This window comes from Taeniopygia guttata, chromosome 4A (genome assembly GCF_048771995.1).
Source record: "Taeniopygia guttata chromosome 4A, bTaeGut7.mat, whole genome shotgun sequence".
In the NCBI taxonomy this organism is placed as follows: domain Eukaryota; kingdom Metazoa; phylum Chordata; class Aves; order Passeriformes; family Estrildidae; genus Taeniopygia; species Taeniopygia guttata.
Window position 1 is genome coordinate 6,302,937 of NC_133029.1, and position 23,572 is coordinate 6,326,508.

At 41.9% G+C, this 23,572-nt stretch overlaps 1 protein-coding gene across 1 annotated transcript in view; it reads right to left on the minus strand.

The window, feature by feature from the left end:
* Nucleotides 1-23,572, minus strand: part of MSN (moesin) — a 40,419-nt gene that overhangs the window by 11,849 nt on the left and 4,998 nt on the right. Inside the window, exon 2 of the mRNA XM_030272501.4 lies at nucleotides 6,578-6,661. Coding sequence (XP_030128361.1) covers nucleotides 6,578-6,661 — 84 coding nt within the window. The remainder of the gene's footprint in view (nucleotides 1-6,577; nucleotides 6,662-23,572) is intronic.

The window sequence follows — 23,572 nt, forward strand, 5'->3', positions numbered from 1 at the left end:
AGGGGAAGCCCTATGAGGAGCAGCTGAGGGCAGGTCATTCAGCCTGGAGTAGAGGAGACTCAGGGAGGACCTCATCACAGTCTACAACTTCCTTGTGAGGGGAAAAGGAGGGGCAGACAATGATCACTTCCCTGTGGAGACAAGTGCTCAAACCCAAGGGAAGGGCCTGAAGTTGTCAGAGAAGGTTTAGGCTGAATACCAGAAAAAAAGATTCTTCACCCAGAAGGTAGTTGTGCACTGGAACTGGCTCCCCAGGGAATGGTCACAGCACCAAGCTTGACAGTTTAAGAAACATTTGGCAATGCTGTCAGGCACACGGTGTGATCCTTGAGGATGGTCCTGTGCAGGGCCAAGAGTTGGACTCAATGATCTTTGTGGGTCCCTTCCAACCCAGCACATTCTGTGACTGGAAGCAGATGGTTCAAGGAGGGGAAGAAAGGCTGTCTAGAGCCCAAGCATAGCTCTGTTCTTAGAAGCATTAACATATGAATCGGATGGAAGCTCCTCACTGGACTGCATGGGTCTGCTTTCCTCTGTTTCACTTGACAGCAGCTTATGCCTGGGAATTCAACAGGCTGGACTGCCAGCAAGGAGCTGAAAGGCTCCACACTGTGGTCCCACACAAAAGGACTTTTATTCCACAGGAGAAGCCTGCACAGCAATAGCAGAGACAACAACGAGCTGGAGGCAGAGAAGAGGGAAGACAGCACAGCACTCACCATCACAGTTCCAAGCTGCCACTGAACTAAGGCAGGGAGGATAGTCCTCCTCCCTCCTCAGCTTTAGCAGGCTGTTTAGTTCCATTTAGCAAGGGGAAAAGCATGAAGAGGAAACAGCTTTCTACAGCTGCAAGGAATCTGGCTGGCAGCAGCATAATTATGTCTGGGGGTGTACAGCATTCGGAGCCCTAATGAACTGTGAGATGTTCCAAAAAGCAAACAGCTACTGGCAGTGGCTAAGGATGGAGAAGGGCTGGCACAAAGGATGGGAGAATAGAGAGTCTGTTTAACACAGACCACAATTCTTAAATAACTAAAATCTACACTCTCATCTGGAGAGCAGCATCTTTCTTCATGCAAGGGGGAGAATTAAGTCAGTCCCTGGGTCTTGTTTAGGCTGCTGGGTAAAGCTCTGATTACAGTGGGCAACAGATTGGATGCAGCCTTAAAATCCAGCTGTCCCATGGTACCTTGACCAGCTACTACAAAACTGTTAATTGAGTACTACTTTTAGCTTCAAATTCTACTCAGTAAGCCATATTGACACAGGGATAAAGTTGCCTTTCTGGTGACTCACTTTATCCTCTGCAGAAAATCTAAGCACACATTAGAAGGGGTTTTTTTGTAATGTTCAGAGAAAAACAGAAGATTTTTCAGGTAACCTTTTCTCTCACTCCTTCTTAAGCCATGTTTTTTAGGTCTGCATGACAATTCCTGTCCTTCCCCTCGGCACTCACCCAGCTCCCTCTGAACTATGTTCCTGCTGTTGGGTGCTGCGCCACAGCAGAAGAGGGAGCCATAAGCAGCCTCTTAAATGCACATTTTAGCATCAAGATGATGACTGAAAATGGCTGTCATTCTCAGCCCAGGAAACACACCACCACACTGGCAAACAAGTACAGATTCTGATGAGAGCACTATTTACACACAGGCAAGACCAAGGCATGCAAGCAGAGGAAAAGGCGTAGCACTTGGATCATGTTCCTGCATCAAAGGCCAAATCATCTCAGGCTATATCATGGTACAAGTGCCTTGAATGTTGTCCTAGGTAAAGATGAGGTAAGTCTCACTTTCTATGATAGGCATGTCAAGTATATCTGAGAGAAAACTGCCAACTGACCTTCTTGCTGGAGGAGCTCTGAAGTGGTGCCACACCTGCAGTTTCATACACCAGTCAAAAACAACTCAGAATGTGGTCTTCCAGGTACCCTAACTTAGTACCCAAGTTAGCTCCATTTACAGTCACAAATATATAACTGTTTAGCTGGTGGATGTACTTCTAATTTTTCCTTCCAAAGTGCTAAAATGCCAGAGTGCTAATCTACAGTATCTTCAAGTTTTTGTACTTACTACATTTTGCCATTGACATCTTTAGCAACAAGCAGTCCATTTTTGGTTGGAACTACTGCTTTTCTAAAAGTCAGAAAGTTTCCACATGTTCCTGTGAAATTTGAGATACATTTTCATACCACTCAACCACAAGCCTTCATTACAGGAACAAGAGTTCTGGGGTTTGCTGGGGCAACCAGCCACTCTGCTGAGACTTGCTGCTTTCTACTGTGAAACTACCTTAGTGAGTTTTGGTCTCAGTGCTTTCACCTAGTGGATTAAGTGTTCCAGAGCCATTTTATCTGTGTTTAAACAGTACTAGGTAGGACCTAGTAGTAGCTAAAGATTTCTCTTACACTCTGCCTCCTCAAAAAACTTAGTTCGCAGGCCATGAGACACCAACCACCTTTATTCCAAACACAGCTCAACTCAGATGGAGTTACTCAAAATTCAGGAGGGGTTTAATCAGCCTGTGCTGTAAGCTTAAGCAAACATGAAAGAAGTCTGATAAACTGGTACCCTACAAAACCACTAAATGCACTGCAGCAGATAAACAAGAAGGAAGCTGCTAAGCATTACCAAGGTTTCTATCTGCACAACACCTCGGTGGTGCAGGAAAGCCTTGCAGAAAAGCAAGGCAAGGCAAGCCAGGGCACACAAACTCAGAATCTTAGGAGATCTGGCTCTTAATGAAAACTGAAAGAACCTTAAGAATTAAAAAGAAAATGTATAAGACTTAATGCTGAACCTAAAATGCAGCATCAGTGACCAAGTTTAAACTGTGCAGAGAGATGCTTATTGTTATCATTTTAATCCATAGATAAGTGCACTTTTCTATTACAAGTTTAGTTTTGACACCAAAAGCCCATAATAGTGAAGAAAAGCATCTTTGGAAGGATAACCACATGTTTTTAAAGTCTGAAGTGATAGCTACTAAAGTTTTTCATGTCACATTTTCTTTATCCTGTGACTTGTCTTCATGGTTCCTAATCGGACAGAAATCACCCTTAAGGAGATTGGATGCTCAATGATTCAAGCTAGGATCAATTTACCCAAAATAAAAGGAAGTTTGAGAGGCAAAAGATTGGAGAGAGAATGTCAAAGCCATCCACAGCAACAAATAACTAAAAATTTTCACCAGACAACAGATTAATCTTTGATGTGTAGAAGACATACAGTGCAAAGCACTGCTGTGGTTTACTGACTGCTCTCCAGAGCAGCTGCACTCCAGCCCAATACAGAAAAGGGTCAAAGGAGGAACACAAGCAGCTATCGCTGTTGCAGTGCCTGTGCTCTGCAGGCTCAGGAAAGCAACATTTCAAGGTACCTGGGAAGTAATAAAGCCTATGGGATAAGCAGCACCTCTGACATGCATAGCCCATCCTTGAGCTCTTCTTTTAATCCGTCACTGGCAGCTGAGGAATGAGAGCAAAGTTACAACTCTTGCTAGTGAGTCAGCAAGCACTGGAGTTCAGCAGCTGATGTTAAAAGGTACATCAGCAAAACTGCAGAAGACAGTACAATTCTGTCTGATTTAATCCAGGTTTTGTCCTTGCACAGAAGCCCAAGATATTTAACCTAAAGCTGTAGAGTTACAAGACTAGGGAATAGGAAGAGCTCTAGTAAAAATTGTGATGTTACTGCTCACGTATATCAGCTCAGTGGTATTTTACAGCCAGCTACTTCAGGGCAGAAACCACTTCCTACAAAGCAGAGAAGTATCTGCATTGTTCTGTTACTACACAAATTCACTTTGAAATTTAACTAAGCAGGAAAGAAGAAGATAGAAACATTTCTACCTCATGCCCATTCACATATTATTACTATGGAACTTTAGACTCAAATGCCTTTCTCCTCATTAAGCTAAAACCTAGCTACAAGCTTTCCAAAATCTTCTGAATCCTATTCAGAGTGGGCCACAATCATATGTATTATATGTATTATATTACAATAATGAATACAATTATCTACCTTCATATACAACAGGTGAAAATAAATACTGCCTAAATGTTACTGAGCAAAGCCAGCAGATTGCACTAAGATAGCCATGAGCTAAAAAGCTTGGTAATGCTTAGCAGCTTCCTTCTTGCTTAACTCAGAACTGACAGTTCAAAGTGAAAGGGCACCCCAGGGCAAAAAGATGCTGGATATCTTAAATTTTTTCTGTACAAGAGTCAAAAATCAGTTTTCACACCAGAAGTCAATGTCCTACAACAGCAAAACCGTACATCTGCTTTGTAGAGGAGCTCTCCCTTCCCTCAAAAAAGCACTGATGAAAGCAGATCTTTTTTCAGAACCAGCATCATGCAGAAAACAGTAGAGTACCCAGTCCAGGGGAACAGCATGGCTTAAGGCAGCTAAAAAATAAACAGAAGTAACTTTGTTCTCACGCACCCCATCATGGGACCCCAGACAACCTAAGGATAGAAACTGAGGCAGAGTGAACAATGACCAGCCAGAGAGCAGCCACAGTGTCAGCAGGGACAGCAGCACTGGACTCTCCCTTTACAGGAACCAATACACAAAAACAGCTCAGTCATGTGAAAAATACTGGATATGCAACAGCTGACAATACATTTAAAGGTCCATCTCTTTCCTATAGGGAGCAAGTTTTATGTCAACCAGAATTTTTAGAAATAACAAATGCTTAAAACTAGCTTCAGACACTTTTTTTTCTCTCCCCCATTTTCATCTTCACCTACAATCCAATTTAGGTGAAGTAAGCACTGCCTCAACTTAGAAACTCAGTTCTGCAACAGCATTTGTTTTCTCCCTTGGCAAAGTGTTTACTGTGGGAAAAGCAAAACAAAATTCTGTTTAGACAGGTGCTGTGTGAAATACACTGAAGGGAGGAAAATGTGCAGCTGTCCAAGAGCATGACAAAGGAGTGAAATCAATTACTAGACATGAAGAGCTGCTATATTGGAAACATAACTGGATGCTTCTCAGAGACAAACTGATGAAACCCAAATCTGCCCTCAATGTCAGTTTGCAGCAGACGCCACAGATGACCTAGAGCTGACTGGAAATATCATGTGCAGATTAAAAATATTACTGACGTGAGTAGTATTGTTCCTCAGCACTTGGTGCTTTGCTTGGATAGTAGCAGAAGCCAGATATTGAAAAATAATCATGGGGAGCATCCACATGAAGAACAACACGTTAAAAAAAAAAACCAAACCAGTCCATTTTTTAATGAACATGGGGACATGTCACCTCAGCTTCATTAGCAAACACTCTCATGAACTAACTGTGGCAGAGTTCCATGTTACACAGATGGATTCTGGACAGAACTTGGCTTTCACTTTTATAAATCCAAACCTGTCAGATCTGAGACCACACAAGGCTAAAATATGCAGGAGCTACTACATAGTAAGACATAGACAGCTGAGAACTACACTGCAATTCAGAACTTTTTCAAAAGACTTTTTACTTTTCCCATTATGAAAGGATGCTCTTTCACTAAAGCTTTCAATCTCCCTCCATTTCAGGGCTGGGCTGCAAAGAGCAATATGTCATCTAGTGTTGAATCATCCAGCTGAGTACAAGAGAAAACAGTAGTTTGTGGTTAAAGATCTAAAAAAATATGTATAAAAATTTAAATTATATTTGCTGGCCCCAAATGAAATAGCTGACTTCAATGGGTGAATCAGCCCTTAATCTTCTCCCTTCCTTATGATAGGTACTATGTAGAGCTGACCCCAGAATGCTTAGCTCTACTGAACCACACCCAAATCTGACCTATCTGGTCTGGCAGTTCCCTCATCTTGTCATTAGTCCAAGATTCAATTTGCATGTCTTTGAGCTATGAATTTACTGTTCCCATTTCTCTCCAAGGAGCAAATCCATGGCCAATTACAGCAGACAAACACAGTGGAGTCTGTCAAAGTTTCACTCACTGCAGCTGATAATGTCTCTCTTTGGGCTGCACACACCTCCCTGCTCCTGCTTGGGCCAGAGCAGTAGGAAATTTGCCTGCCCCGAGAAAGCTGGGGAAGGCTGAAGTAGCCTGTGCAGACAGCACAGTGATGTATGGAACAGCCATCACTGCTCTTAAGGCTTCCCTCAGGGCCTGCTGGGAGGACAGAACATCACTTTACCTGCACTTAAAGGTCACAGCAGCATTTGAAACCCAGCTGAGCCTCTCCTGGCTTAGAGACCTACGACCCTTTGGAATCAATTACACAGTGTTTGCAAGTAAGCCAACCAAAAATTGCTTACTAGGTCCCCCATAAGTCTTCTCTTACAAATTCAGACTGCAGATATCTACTGCTTTCCAATTACTATTATTTTGAGCCTTAGCACCAATTCAGTTCACTAGAAGCAATAGCTCCTAACACAATTTTGGGTATTACAAAATGCAGTCGTTTTGGAAAAAAGTACCATTTCTTACTGGGCTGAGTTCTCTTGAAGTTATTACATATAGTGACACTCAATCTTTAGAGTACTTTAGAAATTATTTGCTATTGCCTCAATAGAATTACAATGTCTTTATCAACTTTTATATCTTCTGCAGCTCCATCACTTACCTGATCAAAGAGTTGCTTCCCCGTGGTGTTGGGCTGGATGGCAAACTCCAGCTCAGCATCCATGGTGGTAACACGCACACTGATCTGGAATACAGAAAAATGCATCATTACAACATATGTTTTAAGTGATGATACCCAGTAATGAAAACAAACTCCTGCCCAGGACCAGAAGCAGCTCTCAAGCCTCCAGGAATTTCACTGCCAGCAGGCACAAAGGCACCTGCTCTGCCAGCATGTACTCACAGTTTTCCTGTAGAATATAACTTTCCTGTTTCAAAGTGGTTTTATCCTCTCTGATGCTACAAACATTCACAAGTACTGACACATATGAGAGCCATTTACATCTTACAAAGTTTAATTTCCAGCGTAGAACATTCTGGTGTCTTTCACAAAAGCAGAGATGTTCCAAAACTGGGTGCACACAAGAAGACACCCAACCCTTTTGTTTGAAGGGTGAACTCCAAGGAAGTTCCCAGAAGCATTAACAACCCAGTCTGCCACAGAAGACTGGTCAATAATAACAAGACACTTCCAGTGTTTGAGTATTTGGAGAAGTTATAAGGCACAATCCCTGACATGCCCCAGGGGCTGTGGGTATGAAGCAGACAGAATGCAAGGATGTCCTCACAGGCTAAGACAAAAAGGCTGCATGATGAACATGAGAACAATTCCCATAGCAGTAGAGCTGCCAAAACTGCTTTCCAATTCTTTCAGGGAGATAGAAGACCTCTAAAATCTGCAGAATTTTTTAGGTATTATTTTAAATTGTAACCAAGATTTCATAGATCTTTTAACCAAGACTATACTAGCCTTAGATGCAAGATCATGAATGGTCTTCCAGAAGAAATGTTATATGATGCACTATTTTGACAGGAATGTCTCACCATCACATTTTCACTTGTGGCATGAAAGTGGCAAGGAACTGCAGCAAGGGAGTTCACAGCTTCATCCCACAGAAGCAGACACACACACATCTTTCACTTCTCATCAAACAAGTTAAAAAAGAAAGGCATTTCAGGTCAAATGCTAGTGTAAAACGCTGATGATCCCATTCAAAACTCCTGAAAATTATTGGGAAACACGATTTAGATGCTTGGGGCTAGACAGAAACTGTCCTGGCCTGAAAGCAGATGCCTTAATTTTAGGCCAGGGAAAGTGAGGTCTGCAAGTACACCAAGCTGCCTGAGAATCCAATTCTATTTGCATGCCTATCAACTGAAAAGGGTAAAGATATTTCACAATTTTAGAGCACAAGCTGTACATATTAAAACAGCTTTACTGAAAATATTTTTCCATCAAAGGTTCAAGGCTTGAAATTGTTCAGACAAGATACAATGCACCAAACCCCAGCACACAGGCCTTGCATTAACAGTTCTCTCTTGCCATTTACCTCAGATCAAAAAATCCTAATTTTTTTTTTGCTCTTCAGTGCAATCAATCCTATTAGTACACTCCATCAGGCTTCCAATGGGGAGGAGTGGAGGGAATTACACTGTGAACAGCTTTAAGAACAACTCAATGTCATATTTGGACTATAAGCTAACTGCATGACACGGCAGACCAAAAAAGCAAGAGTAAGCAGAGAAATATTCAAGGAACCACATAATACCAATATGATCACAGACAGTTCTGATTCCTGTATTTCTACCAAAAGTATGTACAGATTTCACATCTTGTTTACTAAGAAACTAGACTGCAAGAGAACTAGAACCAGGATTTTTTCCCCAAGAAGTAAGAAATGTCCTCCTAGTTAATATAGGTAAGTACGAAAAAGAGACCACTAACTATAACAAATACTTTTTGAGGTTTCCCAGAAAGCCTGCTTCAGACTACAAGTACTATTTTGTACTTGATAGCCACTTGAGATAAACCTAAATGTTTTCTTATTTTAAGTTAAGCTAAAAATTCTGTAAGGTTAAAGGTAGGCTTAGCAGAGCTAAGCTGAAGTACACCTAAGTTGACGTTCTACCTGTTTCATGCAAAAGGAATGCTATTTAGACATTGCTAGAACAAAGATATCATGAACAAGTGTATCAGGAAGAAGTTGGTTATCAAACCCTCTAAATCTTCTGACACAATGTCAAACTAAGGCAAAATCATCCTACAGATGTACTAAGGAAAGCACAAATGGCCTAAACTCCTAAGAACAAAACTTTTTTTGTTGTTTTTAAATTAGCAGCTTTCAACAGCATGGAGATGCCTCAAGTTCTCTTAGTGTACACCTTCCCAAAATTATTCTCTTTGAACACTAGACCTTGACAATGGGCTAATTTCATGGTGCTTTGGTGAAACAAAAATCTGGCCACTTCTTAGAAGGGCTGAATGCTCCCCAAAACAGGTTTGCTGCTTACACTTGGAAGCAGACTTCTGCTTCTCTCTTCTGCAAGCCTGATTCACCCAGCACAGCCACCAGCGAGAGCAAAGCTGTCCATAAGCTACACTCGGCTATAAGAAGGATTACATTAACTGAGCCATTAAGTTACACCTTACATTTTGTTAGCTTTGAAGTATTTCCTTTTCACCTAAAACATGAATGTATCAGCTCCTATGAAAGAAAATATCTTTGCTCCACTGTTTATGGACAAAGCACAGTAGCTACTCTTATCTGATGTCATGTGCATAGGTGATTAAGGGCCAAATATCTGAGCACCAGAAAACTGAACTGAAACATCTGTGGCACCTCTTTGCAACTTGTGCCTAAATAGCTCTTAAGAGTTATTTAGAACAAATCACGCCTTAACATTTAAAATAAAGCTGCCTCAGTAACCCCATCATTTCATGCAGAATACTTATTAAAATCCACATCTTTGTTAGCACAGGAAAATAAAGTCCCATGCTGGAACCATCAAAATTCCTTCACTGTCAGTTACTTATATATCCTTCAGCTATCTGACCTGATATTATCCTTCAATTATTACATTAACTAGGAAGATTTATTTCCCTCATTCCTCACCCCCAGAAGCCCCCTGTGCTGAGGTTGAGTAGCAACCTGAAGTTTAGGAGCAGCAAAGTCTTGAATGGGTCTGCACTTGCAGCTTGAGGCTGATGTCAGAGAGCAGAAGCTGAGATACCACAGGAAACAGGCTTGTGCTTTGGAGAACCACACCCCGGCAGCGCTGCTTCCCCAGGCTGAGCAGGGTTTTAACACGTTCAGCAGCACACTGCTGGGAGCTGGGGAGAGAGCACATCCTGCCTTGTGCCAGTGCCATTTTAACCATTAGTTAGTTTGAACCATCGGTGGTAATTTAATACTTGGCTGAGAAGCTAGTTTGCTGTAAAATTGAGCTTTGTTAAGGCTCATTGGTGTGAAAACAACACACAAAGACATTTTTTTCCCCATACCCTACCAAGCCAGGATGGTTTTGTTTTTCCAGTTCACAGCAACTGGCTCAGAGGGAGTTTTCTACCATTTCAGGTGGTGGGAGGCACTGATCTTAAAGCACTCTGCCTGCAGCTCAAACAAGCCACAAGAAGAGATCTACAGGCTGCTATAATCTCTACCAGACAAGTACGTGCCAGGCACTGCATGTTTACCTTCTTCCTCTTCATTCATTTAAAGTCTCACTTTAAGTAAAACCACTTTACTGAGGTATTCATAGCTGAGTACTGACCAACACAAATGTTACATGTAGGAATAAAAATGCTATAGCAAAACAAAGCAAGCGCTATGCAGTCCCATCAAAATTTAGACTCATTTGCTTTGTCCCTTGAGAGTTACCCTACCAAAAAGCACTTTTAAACTATTTATCTATCTAGTTTGCTACCAGTGCTTATTCTAAGAAAAGTCTCAAGATTCATCAGCATTAAAATGTTAGATTTTGTATTTCTAAGCCATCTAATAAGGTTTTCCTAAGTTTGAGGGCTGGCATAAGCCTTGGCATGTTTAGAATTTGGGTTGCAAACAGAAAAAAAAACTTCAGTAAGGTATCTGACTTGAACTGCTGAGCATATACAAATTTACCTCTGTCAGTCCAGACAGGTAAGGTACACACTGCTGAAAGATGTGCAAGAGAAAGAGACATTGCACACCAGTGATTCAACCACAAGGTCTAGTGGCAGCACTCATCCCCGAGTACACTATCCTCCTATTCCAAATATTCTGTTACCAAACATCTATCAAACTTTCAACACTCAGGAGGTGTTTTAAGAAGGTTTCCTGGATTTCATCAGCAGATCTATCAAAAATACTATCCCCTAAGGTAGTAATTTGTACTCAAACTCTGTTTAAAGCAATAAATTGAATTTATTCATCATAGCATTTATAATATACCCACTGCAGCATGTGAATATTTGCAACTCCCTAAATTCTACTTGGATCTTAAAAGTCACAGAAGTTTATTTCAGTAGGTAGCCTCTAAATAGTCTTTTGTCTTTCCATCTTCATTTCATATCCTCTCATACAAACAGTTACTAACACAATATGAAATGTGTCCTGACAACATTTTGCACATTGTAAGAACATTCAACTATCACATTTCAACAGGCGAATTTATACTCACCAAATTTAAAAACATGCCAAAAAAAAGTACCCATATTTAACCGATTCCTTTCATAACAGCTACAGGAAAGAGATAGAAAACTAGCAATTCTTCCTGTTCTCTATTTGGGGAATTACCATAGTTCCACCACTCTAACACTGCTAAAGCTTGCCACTGCCAGAGCACATTAAAGAGCTTCCTGCTGCCAAGGACAGTATTGTCAAGTGTGATATCTCCTGCACAGACAGAACCTCTTGCATGGAAGTGATACTCTTCCAGCCCCAGAGCAGCTGCATCCAAAGAAATCTTCCTTTTACCAGCAAAAGCTTTCCAAAGGCCCATGCCACCACTACCCCTTCCTCCTCCTCCCATGGTGTGCAGCAATCTGCAAGAGACACTTAAAAGATAGCTGTACCAGGCTCCTGTCTGCAGCATCTTGTCAGGTATTTTAGTATTTCCTGTATACCTTCAAATCTCACTTGCTGCCCCACTGTGATTCCAAATAAATTTTACTAGCAGCAGTAATTGTCAGCTATCTTCCAGGTCTGTAAGTAAGTTCTCCTAGTAGTGTGCTATAACAACTTCCTGAGACAAAAATGTGTAGCTGCCTATGGCAGGACAAACAGGAAAGACTGATTCTGTCACACTCAGTAACGGATGTATTGCTTGTGCTAATGCCCCAGTGCATTGAGCAGCACGAGAGGTAGAAAAGACAATTCTGTTTGTCACAAGTTGAGACAGGAATAGAGTACTAGGAAATTCATGTCAGAATAATAAGTGGAGTCAGCACAACAGAGTATCGACCTCTACAAAACCCTGACCCTGAGCTAAAGCTTCTTTCCTCCCTGCATTTCCTGTATGCAAGGAAGCTGTTATACCCTGCTGGGCTGGAGGCTTCAAGCTTCAGATATTCCCCACTTCCCAGCTTCAAGCCATCAAGTGGACTATTTCTGGAGAAAGTAACATAGGGAAAACTTATATTTTATTGCAAACTTGACTGGTACAGAAGAGAAGCAAGCTCAATTAGAAAGAAATTCCAGAACAACCTTTTAGCCTCTGCACTGAAAGGCACCCGTTAACCCAGCAGTTACTCCACCTAAAAATACTGGGCCAATACTATTCACCAGTTCCAACAGGTCTGCCCTGGGAAGCACATCAAATCCAGCTGAAGTTGCATGAACTAAGGTCTCATAAAGCACCTTAATGATCTAAAAAACAGCCCAGTTTTGGCTTTTAGCAAGATCGGCAGCAATATGGTAAGTTTAACAGGAGGTGTCCTGCTGTTCCTCGGAAAGTGCGAGTGGGTTCTGGAGTAGAGTTCTCTGCAGCAGTGCTGCTCTTCCCTTCCCACCACTGGTCAGCCTGCACGGGCTCACTCCGAGGACAGCAGAGCTTTGTGATGCCTTGGAGGGGACTCAGGGGTGATGCCCCACACCTCCAGCAGCAGCCATACTCACAGACATCTGGCTCCTTCCCGAGTGCCAGCACCCTGCCGAAACAGCCCTGGCTCCTCTGTGTCAGGGTGAGGCTGGGATCGGGTCATGTGAAAGCGCTTGCAATTTCTCAAAGGATTACACTTCATTAACCAAGCCCCCTTCCCACAGTCTTAAAGGGCCTTTTCATACCTCTAAGCTCATGAGGGAACAGAACAGCAGCAGGGACACCCTAGGCACCACGCTGCAGACACCAGAGAGAGGTTAACCCTCCCTGCAGCTCCTGGGAGCTTCCCAGCTCTCTCCACCAGCCCCGTCCTGCTCAGCTGGGAATATGGTACTTCTCATTTGACTGGAGCACAGGCCACATAAGTCCACAGAAGGCATCCCAACCCATCCCATCCCACTATTTGAATTAAGCTACCACCCAAGGAGAAAACTTGCCATGGTACTTCTGGTACTAGTGAGCCAGAAGTAGTACTCACATCCTATAGAGTATGTGGCTTTCTTTTGGTACCTAAGTACAGCCTGTAGCAGGAATACACCTCTTAAAGCATCCCTAACGACTTTAGCATGGGGCCTGAAGACACAGAGCAGTGAAGGGGCAGCTGCTGCTACCCAGCTTCACAAACCTCTCTTGTGAGCAACAGAATTCAGGCTAAATCTAACTAAATTTGTGCTCACATGGTGTTATTCCTTCCTTGTGAAGGAACAGGGCAACAAGCCAGCTTGGATTCAGAAGCTGCTCTGGAGCCACACCTGAGCACCAGAGCTGCATCCCCACCAGCAGCAACTGCTCTTTGTCCCCAGCAAGACAAGATGGCTCGTGTGGGCAACAAACCACAGCACCCACACAGCTTCAGGAGCCACGCTGCTGGGACAGGAAGAGGAAGCAGGACACAGCACCAGCCTGCAAGACTAAGTTCACAGCCTTGAGAAGCCTGCTTGCAGAGAAAGGCTGGAGGCACCAGCACCTATGAAAGGCTGGAAGCAGCAGTGTCTGGACAGACATGCTCTGTGTCATCTGTGGCATTTAATACCTCACTGCAGCAGAGACACCAAGGGATGCTTCAGTGCTTGCCTACGGCTTCCAGCAAAAATCACCTTCACCAATTTACAAACACTGGGTAGAAGGGAAACAATTACATCACATCAGCCATAAAAAAAGATAAGCTTTCCTATGTGGAGCTTGGAAGAGCAGAGGATTTCTGCTTTACCTAACAAAGGGGTTCAAAATAAGCCTATTCTGTGCCCATTCCAACTGCATTTCCATAAGTTTTCTGACAAGGTCTATAGCAGTGATTGCATCCAGTGGCTGAAACCCTAACCCTATTCTAGAAAAGGGTAAAGACAAGAAACTGACTGAGGTGATTCATGAGATTAGCTTGGTTGGTTACATCGTGGTGCTAGTAACATCCAAGGTTGCAGTTTCAATCCCCATACACATCATATACACTTGAAAGTTGGACTTGATGATCTTTGTGGGTCCCTTCAAACTCAGAATAATCTCTGTGTGTGTGTATGTGTCTGTAACTAAATATCTGCTACAATATATAATGCTAAAGGTCACTTTCAAAAAAGGAAACCAAATGATTTATTCTAATATGAGCCCTGTCCTACTGTAGTGTCAGAGCCATGGTATATTTGTTTGACTGTTAATCTCAAAATATTCCTATGTTAATTTGTACTGCTTATCTCACAGTGATGAGAAGGAAAACAAAATTTTTCCATGCAGCAAGTGGTAATCAGGAATGCTTGCATTTAAAAAAAAAAAAAAAAAAAAAACAGTTTCCTTGAAGGCAGTTGCTGCCAATGCCAACAGAACACAGCAACACTTAGTTTGTTGCTTATCTGTTCTCAAGACCAAGTGTGAGAAGCCACGGCTACCTTCCTGTTTAAATCCTCCTTTGCATGTGACTGATACCTGGTACTCAGAGAGGCCTGAGCAGAGCATCACTAAGTGGAGTTGGAGGGGATCATCCTTGCAGGACATGTTTATCAGGCCAGAGATCAGCTATTCATATCAAGTCAGAGAGCCTACTTCAGACACCCTTATATAAACTACAGATTCCTTTTTTTTCCCTCAAATGGTGGAGAATCAGATTTATTACCTTCAAGGACAGTTTCTCTTAAAAATGAGCTCTCCTCCAAACCACATTCACAGAGTTCACAAGAAAACTTCAAAAAAGACTATTCCTCCTGCAAAGGGTCTGTTGTCTGCAGTTGCCTTACTTTAGATGCCTTCACTTACCCTGCCCCAGGTTTGCAGCTTTCTCACAATCAATGTTTCACTGCTCTGGAGACCCTTCCCTCCTTAGCACCAGCAAGCACACACTCCTAAGTGCCCTGCACAAGCACTCAAAGCCAGGGCTGTGCCAATGCTGGCTCCATAGAACTGGAGAACTCCACATTTTAGAACTCTGGAGCTATCATTTCCCCAGTTTAACCAGTGATCTGATTTGGGCAGGCAACCTTTAAAGGAAGAAGGTTCTACTTTACAAATACTACTACAAAATTATTAATTCAAAACTATTATTAAAATCCCCCTACTGCCTACACAGCACGGCTTCCAAAATCATTAATGATGTTTCCAGGTTAAAGCTACTTAAATGTAATTCTTTACTTTTCAACCAGCCACCTCCCACCAGTGGTGCTTGAACACCCTGGCTATTATTAGCAGCTTGCCATCCTCTCTAGAGGGCAAACAAGTTTCACTTAGAGGAAAGGAGTTGCAAGATGAGAGCAGCGAGCCAGCAGAAGCAGCCATGGGTGGATCCCCACATTTACCGTCAAGACCAGATACTTGTATGCCACTTACTACACTACTTACTCCCAACCTTGTGCAATGGATCAATTCCTCTATTTTTGCCATTTCCTTTTCCATAAATAGATTCTTCAAGCACCTCCCTTTGCTTTCCTGTAACTGTTCCAAGTAATTAATATTGCCATTTTCTGTTTCTTTAAAGTCAGTTTGAAGAAGCCCTTGGAATAACTATTTTTGTACCTGTTGTTTGAGCTGCTTAGAGAGAACATCCTTTACTAGTCAAAACCCAGAAGGAAATTAAAATACCATGGGGAAAATCCCCGACCCCTTTTCCATAACATCTGGATCAGCAGGTAAAACTTGAAGCAAAATCTAGCAATGTGCGTTTGCCATCATTCAACTTTTACAATCTGTGCAGCTTTGGGTTTTGTTTTGGGGAGGTTGCTTGTTTTGCAAACACCTTCCTTTTTTTTGTGCCTGTTAGAAGAGCTTTTCTCTGGAGAAACATACACACTTATTATGGGCTCTGTACACTAATAGTAGGGTTGGCAGTTGTACTTCACATGTCAAAGCTTAACCATATCCCTTGCTAAAACTCTGCAATTTTAGGGCAGTTAGCAGGCAGTGAGCATGTCTGAATGCCAGCCATGGTATGGGTGACATTCCTCACACTATTGTGTGCTCCTCCCAGGCAATCCTACTCACAGGTTACAAACAAGAGTTTTGTGCCACCCCCTTTATGTTGTACACTGTACAAAGGTGCTATGATCCTGGCTGTGACTGCAGTCACTCAACCAGCAAAACAGTCCCTGCACTGCCTGCCACCATCAGAGGCACTTCAGATTTTCTGAGAAGGCTCTTAGAAGGCAACTTTTCCTCCACCCCAACTTCCCCTTTGTCCAGTTCTTCCCCTTCCATCCTCAAGCCAAGGGCAGGGAATTTCGCAGAACCATTTAACAGTGCAAAGACCCAGTTCAAGGGGCTGATCAGTCAAGACTGGGAGCCAAGATATGTTCCCAAAAAGCCAGTGAGCTTTCCAAACATAGCATCCAGTGAATGTCTGCCAAAAATCACAAGCACCTACTATGCTGGAAGGAGCTCAAAATAAGATCAAGACAGGATGCTAACAAGACAAGTGTGACCTGCATTGAGCTATCACATGTACAGTAAGTACTTGAGGCTTGTGAGCTAATAGACTAAATACTCAGTTCCTATGTAAAGGTCTCTAAATTCATCTACAGTTAAGAATTGTTTCAGAGGTAACTTAGAATCAAGGACAAAATTGCTACACTCCAACACTCTGCTAATCACTAAAAACACTTTCCACAGGGAAGAAAGCACGAAGATAAGGGCTGTAGCCAAGCTCTTCCTTCTAAAGGACTCACATTTAGACAAAAAATCAGAGCAAGCTTATCTGTTTCATGTGCTTCTCTCCGGCCTTCAACTAAGAGACTCCTAGCAGTTTAGCTCTGTTACAGGGAGGGGAGCTGAACACAGGGCTGCCTGTTCTAGACACCCAGAGCTGGCCTGGGTGTGGCACATCAAGTTCTTGGCCAGCTCACAGCCCTCACTGAACCTCTGAACAATGGCCAGACTTCTAGGAGCTAGAACACAGTCTTACTGTGGGATCTGACTGCCCAGACTATGAGCCATCCCCCAAATTTAACTACATGCACAGTCAAGTATGAGCTAAAGCTGTTTCATCATCCTGTGATTTTCGGCTTTATCATTTCCAGCACGCTAGACAAATCCTGCAACTTCCTTTCAGTACAGGGTCTCATTTAGGCTGGCTGCATTTTCATATCTATTTAGGTCACAGTTCCCTAAAACACAGGATTTCCCCTAAATGGCTCAGTTCTACACTTTTTAATATTCAGTTTCCCCACCCATATTTGCTTCCCTCACCACTGACTTATTTTAGATTTTAAATAGTTCTGTTGGGACTGTCCACAGTTTATAAAAAAATCAGCTTGTGATTGCTGAAGTATTCTTTGTTATTTTAAGCTCCATCTACTTCAAGCATTTGAGCTTTCCTAATACAGAGGAGAATAGCTACACCACCATGACACAGAACCCCATGTCCCAAAAGGTCCCTGAAGGGGCACAGGAGCTCAGGAGAGCAGTGCCAGCACATGCAGTGTCTGTATCCACCACCATGGAAAGCCATTCCAAACAACCTGCACCCTCCCAATCACTTCTCTGGGTTCATTCTTGTACTCCACAATGACACCACAAGTAGGAATTCAAAAGGATGAATCAGGGTGGGAATAATTTGTCTGTTATTTACTCCAGCAGAATAATTTCATTGGTCCTGCTCACTGCATTTACACAGGAGCACTGCTACAGGCCATAGAAGAGAAAGGGCAAGATGGCTTTTTGGGTACAACTGGACAAGATGGACCAAGCTATTGAACCACTCTTATTCCTCACTCCCAGACATCCTTTACCCTTTGCAGCATCTCTGATACACAACCCCTTGGTGAGATTTACCATCAAGCCACATATTTACATGCCATAACCCCATTTTCTGTTGAACTTCAGAACAGAACTGATGCAAAACTTCACAGCAGCAGCAAACCATCAAAGCTCTCAAGCAAGCAACAAAGTTGGTTTAGTCAATTCAAGGCTGCAATTAAATCCACACTCTTGGGTTCACATTCATACACTTCTTGAAATGCACTGTTTGAAATGGGACTATTTTAGAAAGAAAGCTTGATGAACTTCAGCTAACTCCTGAGACCTAGATGCATTGATGAAGACATTACTGAATGCCCAGGACTGTCAGTGGTCAAGAAAGACTTGCTAACATAAACAGATTTCTTGTATCAAGTGGGCAAGAGTAATTTCCTCATATGAATTGCAGTTTCAATATCTAGATCTTTGATTCTCCTCTACAGAGATGTTATGGACCATCTTTTATGCAGCCAAACATGCACATAAGCCAGACTGTTAGTGGTCTTCCTAAAGCTGCAGATCAAATCTGGGAAACTCAACTGGGTAGTAGGAAGAGAAATAGCCAGATGCTGAGTACATCTCCTGAATGGTCAAGATACATGCAGATACAACCAAAAAAAGCAAACAGCAAAACTCACTAGACTAAGGAGAGGCAGGGAGTCTGAAAACCAGTCTTCTGCAAAGAACATTCAGAAGTCAACTAGAGAGCTTAGCTCTTACCCAGACCTGAGGTGTAGGGCTGTTTTATGTTTTCAGGTTTTTCAATATGCCAAGGTACAGCAGCATAGGGTTGGCAAACATGAATTCAACTCTGATCAAAATCAGGGGCTCCTTCAGTGTTCCTGTATGCAGATATCTTACCCCTAGCTGCACTGCTTCAGAACACTGGAAGCAGTAAGAGCAGCTAACTACTCCTGCTCAGGCTTGTTGTGGAAATGGATAACTACACATTAATGCATCTAATCACCCATCTTTCTCTAAGAGAATTGCAGAGCAGCAAAATTACTTGGTTTATAAGACTGTCTGAATCCTCTCAGATCACAATTATTGTCAAATCCTTCCAAACACTGCCAAACGAAAGCTGTCATTTGAATATGGTAAAAGCATTTAATGGCAAAGTCCTCTATGCCAAATTTTTCTGAGTCCAGAGCATTTGCACAAAGCCATTTGTAAAAAGACAAAGAAAAACTTGAAAGCACAGAGCAATGGTCTAAAACATGGTCTAAGATGTTCTACAGAGAGAAAAAAAATATAGATATACTCACGAAGCATTTTTCTGCAATATTAAAGACATTCAAAATTTAGCCATTGGAGAAGTGGCTGGTCATGTCTGGCTAAGATACATTTGGTGCTTAGGGGTAGAAGAGACTTTGCACAGAGGTGAATCAAGTACAGAGCAAGCAACAAAGCCTATATATTAAATCTGTCAGAACTTGAAGCAGCAAAGGAACAGGACAGCCTTCTGACAGATTTTTACTTGATTATTTACCATTGTCAGAACAAACACTAAGATAGCATTGAATTTCTGTGCATGATGCTGATTGTTCATATTGGTCTGATCTTTTAGTGATTTATAGACTACTTAGTCCTTCTAGTTGCTCTGTCTTTTGGTAGATTCAACGCAACACTACTATACTGATATATTCTTACAGCTGAAAATGCTAGCATGAACTCCCTTTCTAAAAAAGATCTCTGCCCAGAGCTGACCCCATTGTTCAAATTACCAGTAACCTTAGAGTTTTTGAGGCAGCTCACAAAATGAGCAGCCTAACAGTTCATACAGCAGCTTCTGTTGTCCAGGGGATTGTGAATAGTGAAGTGATAGAACATAATAATTTTACTGCTCTCTGCTTCCAGTACTTCACCAATGCAAACAAACTCACATGTTGAGTGTGCCTTAGTGAAATTTACAGATACTGCAACAAAAATCCAGTAGCTCAAACAGCACATTTTCAGTAACAGAAGAAGCCAGGTTTCTCTTTAGACAAGCTCAGATCCTGATTTTTTCACTGTAGGAGGATAACTGTAGCTACAGAACACTGAATACGGACAGACACTGGATTCAATACATCTCAGTTGAAGCCTTCATTGTCTATCCAAAAAAACAAATGAAGTTAATCAGTCACTTCTTCAAAAGCAGTTTTATAGTTCCTTAATATTGAGATACATGTGGGAACAAATTAAGTAAACAGATGTTGGCAAAACAGTTATTGATACTTAAGCTTTCAATCTCATCTCACAGACCACAGACATTTCTTCACATTTGGATGCAACACACAGTAGTAACAAGAAACACACTAGAGAAGTAACACCCTTCTTATGCCTGCTGTGCAGTGTCTCTATTAATGACTGCATTAATGTCAAAACTTAGAGGAAAATGAGAATACAATGAGTTATATAATGTAGTTACATTCCCAAATGATAACTTTGCTGATTTTAAAAACAAAACAAAACACACACAAACCCTACACTGTGCCCAAACGCACCACAACAATACACCAAAGCAAACACGTGACAATATTGCATGTTTTTATTGCTTAAACACCAAGTATTCTATTGTCTTAGCTGCACTATAAGCTACAATATAAGCAAGTTTCTTTTAATCCTTCCAGCTTTCCAGGCAATTTTGTTTTCTTTCAGATCTGTTTTAGAAGTCTGAGAGTAATTAGACTGACCAAGTCCCTGGGTGTTACTGAAAGGCATTAAAAGGACATTAAAGTGTTTAAGTGACAATGCACAACCAAGGCTCTTAATATCCTTCTGCAATAAGGTCACCCACTCAATGGATGAAGGAAAGGTGGTGGATGTAGTTTTGCAGTATTTTAGTAAAGCTTTTGATACTGTCTCTCAAGGCATCCTTCTGGACAAATTGTTCAGCTGCAAGATAAGGAAGTTCAAAGTGTGCTGGATGAAGAACCAGAGGCAGCAGGGCTCTGAGGGCTGCAGGGAATGGGGCTGTGCCTGGCTGGCAACCAGTCACCAGTGATGTTCCCCAGCTCTCCACAATATGGCCAGTGTGGCTCAGTATTTTTATCAATGATTTGGACTGCAGGAGCTGAATGCACCATTAGCAAAGGTACTGACAATACCAGCACTGGCTGTGCTGCTGACTCACTCAAGGGACACAAGGTCTTGAGAAGGCGTCTAGATAACTCAGAGCATGAGTGATCAGTGGCATTAAATTTAAAAAGAGCAAATGCCAGATTCTGCACGTGGAGCAGAGTAATACCAGGCACAAGTCCAGAGTGGGAGAGGAGTAGCAGGAGAGCAGCCCTGCAGAAAGGGATCTGAGAGTGCTGGTCAGCAGCAGGCTCAGGAGCAGCCAGAACTCTGCCCTTGTAGACAAAAGGGCAAAACACACCCTGGCGGGGCATCAAACTCAGCAAAAACAGCCAGTCCAAAGAGGTTATCTTCATTAAAGTGTCTACTTAATGATCTGTAAGCAAATCCTTACTTCTAATACAAGCCCCTCCTTCTCTGTCATTTCTAACAGGATTGTTTTCATATAAGATGTATTGGATCACCAAGTATTGTGAGGGTTTTGCATTAAAACTTTTTTACTGGGCAACCTGATATTGCTTGAATTTGTCAGCAGTAGAACTGCCTTATTTCTTACAGTGTGCCTTCAGAACCATTTGCTGACATTCAGCAAGTCCTGTAAACTACAATTGTCAGGAAGATATCCAGTTCTGGATTTTAACAGAGAAAAAATATTAAACATAACCAAAACCCTCTTGTCCATCCAGAAAACTGCCTGAAAAGATATTTAGCATATTGAGAAACTAAATTTTTTTTTTTTTGCCCTCTGAATATACTATTCATGAAAAGTGAATTAAAAAAATAAAATCTATGCCATATTTATATTCTTAGAGACATTATGAATGAAAAGCCACACCTCTGGAGGATGGAAGAGATCAAGCATCCTGACACTTCATCCTACTCATTTCTCTGGCAGTTCAGTTTCTGCACTGTAACCAAGCACAATGGAATTCCGGGCTAAATTTTTCCTTTCAACTGTACTGTTCTGTTGAAAAGCTATGGCAAGGAAAAAGTTAGCCCAGAATTCCATTAGTTAGCCTAGAATTCTATGCTTTATTAGCCTATGTTATATAAAACCAAATATATTTATGAAATGCTGTAACTAAGTGATTGATCAGATTGCAATAGCAGGTTTTTCCTGTACTAAGTCACTTTACCAGCATAACTAAATTCCCAATCAAGAGAGAAAAAAATGCTTTGATAAGGGCATAGAAAGAAGAATAGTAAATATCAGTGATATACAGACAGACAAACCTGCTTCATGGCTGCAGAAAGTCATCAGTTTACAGCTAGACTAAGACTTAAAAGTCTTTTCCAACCAAAGTGATTCTGTGATTCCACCTCAAGAACATAGGAAGGTACACAATGGCAGAGTATAGGAATATGTTGAATGCAAAATTCTCCAATATCAATTTAACAACCCGACTGCCCCACCAAAAAAAACCAAAAAAAAAACCAAAAAAAAAACCCCCAAAAAAACCAACGAAAAATACAAGCAAGTTTTTACAGTATTCAGCCTCCAGGACAGTAAAATTCTGTCCCTGAGAAGCCTTTCTAGAGAACTAGAAATTTGCAAGAATACAGCTCAGTCTGGACCACGAATACCATGGGACTTGATTCACTGCTTCAAGAATTCTTTCTGAACTCTTCTGAGATTTCATTTTACTCTACACAGAATCACAGCTGGCAGAGGAAAGGAATGTCTCTTCCCTTTTCTAGTCTGTCATCTCATTCTTGCCTAATTACATGTTACTCTACAGAGCTGATCAGATTCAGAGCTTTTTCATTCATTCCTCCTTTAGGGGCACTCCCCTGCCCTTTTCCATAGCTATTCATCAACCAGCAACAGCCAAAGGAAAAGAGGCCTAGCATGGCCAAGTACTCCTCTTCCTTAGCCTGGCAATAGGATGAGAACTGATCATTTTTTCATCCACAGTTTGTATCTTTCAATAGGTTCCTCAGCTACTACTGCAGCTTCAGAGATGTTAGTACAACTAGGAAAAAGCATTCTGCAGGAGTCATGCCTTTAAAAGCATCTTCAAAGGATGCTTTTTCCCCCATTTAAGTTCAACAAACTGCTTTACAAAGGCGAGGAGTTTCTGACTGCCCCACTACTGCCCTGGAGGATCACACATTCACAGAAGTGAATATATCCTTTCACAGCTGCACAGGAAGGAAGCAGCACTACATCACCTCCCTATTGATAGCCACAGTTGCTGCAGCCATAATTGTCTCTTGTCAATATAAAGCCCAAACTTCTGCAATTTCAGGTTCTAAACCTCCAAACTGTTGTAGATGATCCTGTGGTCTTATAACCACCAAGACTGCCAGTGACTGTCTCTTCCTACCTCCCCACCAAGTATTTGCTTTAAACACTACCTTAGAGTCAGCATTAGCTACTGGACTCGGGGTGGGTTTTATGCCCACAACTTCCAAAACACTTGAATGCTCCACCTAGAAACAGCCACAGGAAAGTTACAAAAAGATGTGCTTGAAAGAGTAGCCTTCCATCAACCTAGAGACTTCAGCCTAGTTTGGGAGTTTCAGATGGGATAAAAACAAACTTAATTCAGTATTACTGGCTGGACGGTGCAAATACCTGCTGTTCCCAAATATCCCTAGGGAAAAGCAAGCAATTAACTGGCTTCTTACTACTGCTCTTAATTTACATCAGTTAATTGCCCTGGATTATTCCTGGGTAGAGAGAGATTTCCTCTTTTCAGCAGCAGACTCCTCGATGAAGTTGGTTTCTGGTATAATCACTGAGCAAACAGACAAAGGGGAAACGGGACACTGGAATGACAGAGATCCAGGGAGTTGAAATCTT